General features: G+C 36.5%; 1 protein-coding gene across 6 annotated transcripts in view; it reads left to right on the top strand.

Annotated features, from left to right (window-relative positions):
- Positions 1-2,675: 2,675 nt before the first annotated feature.
- The window catches only part of LOC117234160 (receptor-type tyrosine-protein phosphatase kappa), a 107,437-nt gene continuing 100,948 nt past the window's right edge, over positions 2,676-9,164 (top strand). The window contains exons 1-2 of one of the 6 annotated variants that reach the window (XM_033495100.1): positions 2,676-2,790; positions 3,127-3,510. Coding sequence is in view for 1 of the 6 variants with exons in the window: in XM_033495096.1 (XP_033350987.1) it covers positions 4,776-4,904 (129 nt within the window). In the remaining 5 variants the exon portion in view is untranslated. Of the gene's footprint in view, positions 2,900-3,126; positions 3,511-4,297; positions 4,905-9,164 lie in introns of those variants that run through there. The other 5 variants (XM_033495101.1, XM_033495098.1, XM_033495099.1 and 2 more) reach the window with 5 other exon arrangements.

Raw genomic sequence — 9,164 nt, 5'->3', positions numbered from 1 at the left:
ATACAAATCTCCACCACCGCTTGAGAATGTAGAATATTTCAAGAGGCTGTTGCTTATTGAAATGCAGGCAGTGTTAAACTGTATTTGGCACAGGTTGTTTCCAGTCGCCTGGGAAATCCGAGGGTTAGTAACCGCAACGTTACACGCTGCACGATTGTTTGTCAATTCGTGAATCGAATTAAGTAGAAAATCGCCGTGTTGTGGTATTTCAATTCTTCCGGATGTAAAAGTCGCCAGAAAGCGTGCGATAAATTTCTGTTTAGATTCTATTTCTATCTCTATTTCGTTGAGTAAATATTATTTTTTGAACTCGCGTTTGGATTTGCAATTATTTATGTGAACTTTACGTATATATGTGAGACAGATAAAGGGGCAACGAAATTGAGTTTAGTAGAAGTACGCTAAAACGTATTACAAATATCATTTTCTGAAAAATTCAACTCGGTCAGAGTTTATGATTATTTATTTAACCTTCTTGCTTTAAATATACCCAAACATATATAAGAATCATTTGTTTTTCTCGTAGTATGTTTTCGCCAAAAGATTCGATGAACGTAGCGGATGGGGTAGCTTATAATTTATTACGATAAAATATTTTCAAACGAGTTTGTTTTATACAGACGGATTTTTATTCCATTTACGAGAAAATGTTACAAATAGTAGGCGAAACCACTTTGTACCTGTATTTGGTCTTTATGCGATTTTTTCGCTGGCACAAGTGCATTGTAAGCGGAAGTGTCGTTTCAGTAGTACTGCTCAATCTTTGTCAGTAGAGATTTTCCGAAAGAAAGTGGCAACAATTCCAATACACAAGAACCTTCAAGTATCATCGGCGTTACCTCTTTATCTCGAGACCTGACTCCAACGCGATTACCGTTTCTCTTTCAACGAAGGCATTGCGAAAGAAGTTCCTTATCGAAACATTGGAAAAATATATTTTCACTTAGACGTTCTAAAATATGTCGTTCGAAGTATTTCATGCTTTTGATCGTTATTTTTAGCTCTAGTCAGCAATCGAGTAAGTTCTATCAAACGATCGATATAGATGAAAAAAGAAAATCGTATAGATATCCCATGTGAAAAGCGCATGGATGACACACGATAAGCCCGTTTTTGTGATTTCGATACCGTGGCAAGTTGAAAAGAAGTATTTTAGTGCAAAGTTGAAATGAAAAAAAAAAGACTAGTTAAAAAATACCGAATAAATTTTTGAGATATTCAGACGTGGGTGGCAAAAATAAATATTTAATTTTGTATAATTTATAATAATATAATAATAATAGAATAATTTTGTAACAAAAAAGTGTGAGGATAATTTGTACCTATCTATCTAGAAACTTCTTCTATCCGCAATGCCCTGGCATCAGTGTTCGCTATAAACTACGTTGCAAGCTTTGGGATTAAAACTTCTGCGAGGAAGATTATTAGGAATATTGAATGAAACATTGCGCAAAATTTCATGTTCAGTCAGAAATTTATCCGTTTAATTTACGTTTCCAGTCTGTTTAATAAATACAATTTATATGGTAATAGTTTTAATAATTTTCGTTTTATAACATTAAGTTTGCTCAAAAGAGAAGTCTTCCAATTACATAAAAATACGTATGTCCTTTATCATATCGATGTTTCGTTGATTATAACTTCAATGAAATTTACTAAATATTAATCCTATTAATCGTGATAATAATTTTAATGTACGTACATTTCGATTCTTCAAATTTGTTTCAAACTCCAACTATTATATATTAAGAAACTAACATTGAATAACAGTCTATGAAACTCGTCATATTGCAAGAACCATGGTCACGCAATTCAATATACATGTTTCCTTAAGTCTTTGAAAAAATTATACAGAAATCAACAAAGAGAAGACAAATCTTCTCCATTATCATCCATCTTTTTTCAAACTCCACACGTGTTAATTAAAATTAAAGAAGACAAACAAAAAAGGGACGCTAGCCAAAAGTCTTATATACGTAATTCTCCGTCGCAAACTTCATAGAACGTTAAAGAAACAAATCTTCTATTATCATCCATCTGTTTCCAAAGTCCACGCCGTATAGTATCAATTAAAAAATCCGAGAAAAAGAAAGGAAGACATTATGTTAATATCTTACATAATCACAGTTTCCAAACTACCCCTCCGGAGAATCTCCAAGCAAAGAGAAAACAAATGTTGCGTTATCACCAGTCCTTATTCAAATTTCACGAATCAATTCGAAGACGAAGAAAAAGGGAAAGACGTCGTAAAACCTGTAGAAGAAACGTTCCGACTCTGGAAACTATGGATCGTCGTCTTCGAAAGCTAGTCTGACTGTCGAGAAATTTTACAGCGTCGAGAGTAGCGCCGGTATCGGATCCGGTCTGTATCTCTGAACTCGCGAAGAGCCGCGATCAGGACCACGCCCTCGGCAAAGAAGCGACGCCGACGCCGACGTCGTGGTCCCCACCTCACCGCCGCTTTACTCCCCGCACCCGGCGCGGCGTGTACTCGCCCCCGAGCGGCATTCCTCTCTCTCTCTGCTTTCCCTCCCACCCCAAACGCTCCGGCGCCTCCACCCCCTCACGGGCAGCCTGATGGCCCCAGGATCCTCGTCAGAGCGACTCCACTCATCGCCGACGGTGACTCGTCGCGTGTCGCCCAGTCTCTCACCGACCTCGCGCCCGTCAACGTCGTCGTCGTCGTCGTCGTCTTCGTGCCGCCGCGTCGCCGTCGTCGTCGTCGTCGCTCGCCGTCGCCGTCGTCGTCGTCGCCGTCGTCGTGCTGGTGGTGTTGTGCTCTTTACTACGGTGTTAGACGTGTGCCCGTCAATTCGCTCGTGGTTCCCATTCACGCCGATCATCGTTTGCTAATCGTGTTTGCCTTTTTTCGTTCTCGCTGTCAACGCACACCCTTTGTGTATATATGTATACGTATATTGCCTCACTTACTCTGTCTCGATTTATTCTGAACATATAGAAGAGTATATATATACACACATACATGTACATATATATATGTACATATATATTCGAAAGCTAATTTGACTGTCGAGAAATTTTGCAGAGTTGAGATATATATATATATATACATATAGATATATTATCTATCTACAATATTATAAATAATATTTTATATATGTATAGATATACATATATGTGCAACTGATTGGCGTAGACAAGTTAACGGAAATTAAACAAGAATCGAACGAGATTTATCATGGATCGCTGAGAAAACCGGCACACAGGCGTGAAGTTGGCGGAAGCTGACCGGTGACACACAAAGTGGACTCGGTTTGTTATTCCGTCCCGTGGCTGGTCCGCTATCGTGCCCGTTTATCCGACAAAGATCTCTGTTTATCTCGATTCCGATCGATTCCCCGTCACAGGATATCGAGAGGTGTCAACTGTCCATTGTTGCCGTGTGTGTACACGCCTATAAACGCGCGCGTCCAGTTTTCGGAGAAACGTGCGGGAAAGCTGCTTTTGCCGGTCGAAGTGTTCGTTCTATTGGCGAGTCTGTTTCTTAAGGTATGTAACTGTGAAATTTCTAATTTTGTTGCGAGCCTGTTTTGTGTAAGGGTTTCATGATGTTTGCGTCGTAATAGTTTGGGCGTTTATATCGTTTTAATCGTGAGGGAAAGTTTGACATGTCTGTATGTGTATAAGGTTCGCGAGCAGTATGGCGCTGCGCATGGATCACCGGTATTTCGATCCGCGTAGATATATATGTATTCCCGCGAAAGTATCGGATTTATGTGACACTTTATATACACGTGGAGCAATATACTTGCGTACTGTAAAAACGAATACAAATTGCTCCTTGTACTTTGAGAACTTCAAGTTTTATCGTTTTCATTATTGTCCGTGCGATTCGATTATTCGATACCTGATTCGATATGTCGATCGATATTTCTATATACTCTGACAGTATCCCTGCGCGCGCCACCGCGAAAGTAACAAGTCTGAAACTAACGTGTATCGGCGTAGCGTTTCGAACTGTGTATTACATTAATTTTCCTTTCAAAATTGGTTTCGTCTGTGATTACTTTATTTCTTATTTGACCATTAACTCATCGAGGGCCAACGTTGCATTAACGCGGTATTTTATTTGTAATTTTTCATAATCGAATTACACCAACGAATTCTGTTTTTATAATATCGTATCTATGAAACTTTAATATCCTTTTTGTCGCTATTTTTTCAATTTTACGGTTTTTACGGTGTAAAGAAATTAAGGCATTTGTAACGCTATCTGATAAACTATAATCTTGGTCCTTAATAGAGTTAGGATTATTAATGGACTAACCTATAATTTTCAACACTATCGATACTTCGATATACATCGATTCCTAACCTGTTTTATCATTACTTATTCGTCTTCGTTATTACCACCGTTTGATAAATCGTTATTATCACTGTTATCAGCAGCGCTGTATAACATTGTCAAAGTAAACTATTCTCGCGTGCACTGACGCGAAAATAGCCCGGAGATGTTTGAAACTTTTGATTTATGTCGTTATTGAAATAAGGCGCGATCACGGCCGAGATTTTGGATACGCAAATACATAATCGATCGTAAATTCTTGGGTGATACGGTTAAAATGGCCAGTGAAGTTACGAGTGTGTACAGATTATCCGTTTTGGATACTGAACGTGTTCGAACGTAGTACGACACAGAGATCGCGGCGGGCGGGTTCAAAAATAAAAATTGATCATTGTGATCGGTTGAACGTCGTTTATTTTTGCATCAATCTTATTTGCCAATACTTTTATTGCGATCTCGATTGTCCATTATGAAACCGGATATATACGAATATAACATGAAACACACGACTAGTACCAGTCGATGTATGCGGACGCGGATGTTGTGTAAACTTGGGCATATATACCGGGTGATCTTCTGGAAGGGGATAAATATCGAGGTATGAGTTTTTTTTAATAACAATCCGATAATGATGAATAATTTTAACTTCCATTTTATATTACCATATATTCTACTTGATATTTTTATATCTTATTTAGTTTGCGTAATTTTTGTATTTAGGTATCGCAATGTGGAAATATTTATTCTTCCCGTCTGCTTTTTAATTATAGCGTTAATCAAGTATACTATAAAATTAGTTACATATTTAATATAGATATTATTTAATTAACATGTAATATAGATATTATGTAAGGTGAAGGAGATCGTAAGTTTTAAGAGACATGTAAATGAGAGGTGCAAAAAGTATTCGTTTCTAAATTACAAAAGGGTCCAATTTAATGGTTATATCGTCAGATTACTGTTACAGCAAATCTTTAAAACGTTTCTTTTAGTATGTCTCCTGAAACGTGAATTAAACATTTTTCAAGTTCGTTCAGGATTTTCGACATAAATTATTCATTTTATAAATATGGAAAATGAAAGATTTCAAATATGAAAAATAGTTTATATTAATCGAGCTTTCTATTCAATGGAGAAGTAGTACAAGTGTATGTTTGTTAGAAATCAGATCTAGCACAGGGAATAACATATAAAATTCCTATTAAGATATAATTGATATATTTACATATATATTCATAATATATCGATAACAATTATTAATATATATGTATTGTCCCTTTTATATATATGTACACGATATAGGCACGGAAAATAATATGCCTCGTCGATACTTTTCTACCGTTCTCGTTGCATCTGTACGCATAGTCGCAAACATCTACGGAACATCGATATTTTGTATCCGAGGATTGAAACAGCTGTCCAATTAGTGATGTAACATTTCATGCGAAAAATACATCATTACGATTGTACATATGTATATCTTCGATGACTACTCGCGTTCATTCCTCATCATTTTCCGTCCCGGATTATTCTTAGAGAAATTTCGACGCTGAAGCGACTATAATCCTCGCTTCAATCGTCATTTGGTGCTCTTTCGCGTTAAATAGGACGCAAACGTGTCGATATAAGTACTCACTTATCTGTGTTCTCTCGTTTCTTTAAATACGAATATGTGGTATTATACTTTTATTCTCGTAATTTCAAGTTTGCAATTTTATAGCTGTGATTATGATAATACAAGCAAATTGTCTGCACGAGGATTAAATCAGGAATCTTGTAGGGATCGACATATGGCAATTTTGTTGTTATTTCTATACTCAGAGGTAGGATCACGATAGTTATTATTTTATCGAATGGATAAATCTATCACTCCGTTGTGAGCTAAAAAAACCTTTATTGCACGCGTTTGCAAAAACTAGGGATAAAAACAGAAAAGGATCTTAAGCCTATCGATTGTAACTAGGATTATCTTTTAGTTACTATTTCTTATAACTAACGCATCTGCATATGGATGGCGAGCACGAACTCACGTTGTCATTTTCAACAAATTTATTATTTTTTTTTGTATGTTTTACTTTCTACACATTTTTTTTCAAATATTCTGTATCGTTGTTTTACACATAGAATACCTGCCGCGCGAAATTTCGGTAAACTTTGATCATTTCTCTGATAATCTAGGTCAATTATCGCGCTCTTTACGAGATCAGATGTTCTAATTACATAAGAAAGTGTTTCAATACGATTGGAAAATCATGTGAATTTGAAATATGAATTATTGAAATGAATTATTACTGCTCGTATCTAGTTTCTAGTTTTTAATAATTATTTTAACCAAGTCCATGGTATAAAACTAATTAAAAACAAGTATAAAATCAGGCGTATTTATAGACAATCATTCGATATTGGAATAGTAATGAAATATTGTAATGTTTTCAATTATTTTAACATCTGTCGTCTTTTTAACACAATTCGTTCGAATAGAATCCCAACTTCGAAATAATAATTTAATCGCTATTTAAACGAGCGAGTCGGAGGATCTTCGTTAATTATTTCACGAGCAGGGAAAGATTGACGCGAGCATACGGTTGGCTGTGCGCTTTCATTCACGAATTCTCACCCATATCCATTATTCGTGACTTCCGGCCAAGATCTCTCAGGAATAAAACGACGAAATTCGAATAATGGACGATTTGCGCTACTGGCAATTATACCTGTGGGTTTCACGGTTAACCTATATGGCTATTAAGTCGCGAAACATACGCGTCTGAGCGGCAGTTTCAACCTAACACGCGAAAATATCCATTTTAAAGACATTGCTGCAACAAGCTATCTCTATAATTCGTTGGAAGAAGCCTCGTTATCAACTGCGTGGTTCAGGTGTTAAAAAGTATCGAAAGAACATCAAAAAATGAATTTACCTTGAGAATTGTGGATCTTAATTGCCGAAATAAAAGTAAAGAAACACTAAGATTACCCTTAGAATTCATATTAAAATAGTTTTAGATTTATCTAATAAAGGATTTCCAGGATCTTCGTCGATATACATTTGCACGCGTCTCGACGCTCTCTTTCCATATTACAACGGAACAGTTGCATTCGTCTGTTTCTCGAGATGCTGTGCACAGACATGATTCCATACACTGATATTCACATACGTGCGTCACTACCACGCGGCTAATCTAGTCTAGCGCACAAAATTATACATATCTCGATAATTTATACAGGGTGGTTGTTAACTGGTGGTACAAGCGGAAAGGGGGTGATCCTACGCGAAAAAAGAAGTCGAACATATGGAATAAAAATTTTTTTATTCTATAAAAATTAAAAAAAAAAATTTTTTATTCTATATTTTCGACTTCTTTTTTCGCGTAGAATTACCACCCCCTTTCCGCTTGTACCACCAGTTATCAACCACCCTGTATAATAATTTGGTCGGTATAAAATTTATTGGGTTAAAATTTATTAGGTGGTAATGACAGAATCCGCAATCACTTAGTTGCCAATCCAATATCTAGTTCAATACGAAAGATCAATGTCTTTGTGATTTTCATTTTGCCTCGTGTTATTCGTATTTTTACATATTCTATGCTTCACGCGATACATATCATTGATAGAATCTCGATTCAACTAGCCTAATCTAGCCCTTAACGCTCCGATTTTTAATTGTGAATATCGACCGGCAACTCCAACTTGTTCTCATCATACTTGGACCTGCAAGCTTTTAAGTGTCAGATTTTAAACGCTACAATTACGTGTAAATAATAATATTAAATAAAATTCGGAACAATCTTCATCCATCTCGGAAGTAATATAACTTTGATCGCAATATTTATATTAATTGTAATCGAGTAACGTGTGGAATTTTTTAAAACATTCATTGAGATGCAAACCGGGTTTGCGTTCACAGGTCTCGCGGTAGAAAACTGTTTGTTTTTTCACCGCGTTACTTCCTTTTGGCGGTATTTGAGAGACACAGCTGGAACGTTAAGGGCTAGACAATTTTACAACTAATAAATTGGCAGTAACGATCGAGAGTTGAAAGAAGAGAAAATGTTAAAAATCCTCTTACGCACGTGCTCGTAACGCGAGAGCCTTTGAAATTTCTCGAAACACCACGACCAATTGGTGGGATTCGTTTACAAATCGCTTGTAAATCACTGGTGGTAGAAAGTAACGTAAAAGTGGTAATTTAACGTGGCTTCGGATTTCATAAGAGCGAATCGATTTTGTTTCGAAAGTACTTGGAACAGCCCAACTATCGTTTCGCCCCGGTGGAAGTCGTTGATAATTTATAGATATGTTTACCGGCCGGAAATTTACTGTCATAAATTTACCAGTTTATTTACTCGTATCTGCCTTCGGTATTCAACTGGCAAAGCCTGGATGCGAGACGAATACGCGAATAGAAATATTAGAGGGAAACACGTGCACGCAGATGGGGTGTACAGCTCGTGTTGCTCGTGCCGTTCCATTTTCAACAACTTTTATTTCGCGAAACGTAAAACGATCGTCGATAAATTCTTCCATCAATTAGATAATGAAATAAAACGATATTTTTATTGATCGCTTATACAGCGTATACAACGAAGAATCTTACAAGTGGAAACGTATTCCGTCTTTCTATCGGCGAGGAATTTTGCAGACGAAGCTCTCCACGCTTCTTCAAATATAATTGAATTATAGATATGTTCCATTTTATTCGTCCTTTTGTTTCCAAAGAACAAAATATCGAAATAACATTTGTGAATATTAACTAATTCTATTTTAAAGCTGATTCTCGTCTTTCACGATCGAGGGACGAGGGAAGGCGTGGCTCGCGCAAATAACTCGCAAGTTGTAGTTGATAAATAAACAAGTA

Source organism: Bombus vosnesenskii, unplaced genomic scaffold (genome assembly GCF_011952255.1).
Source record: "Bombus vosnesenskii isolate JDL3184/JDL3185 unplaced genomic scaffold, Bvos_JDL3184-5_v1.1 scf7180000013302, whole genome shotgun sequence".
Taxonomy (NCBI): domain Eukaryota; kingdom Metazoa; phylum Arthropoda; class Insecta; order Hymenoptera; family Apidae; genus Bombus; species Bombus vosnesenskii.
The sequence above is the reverse complement of the archived record's forward strand: the minus strand, read 5'-3'. Positions and strand labels throughout refer to the sequence as shown.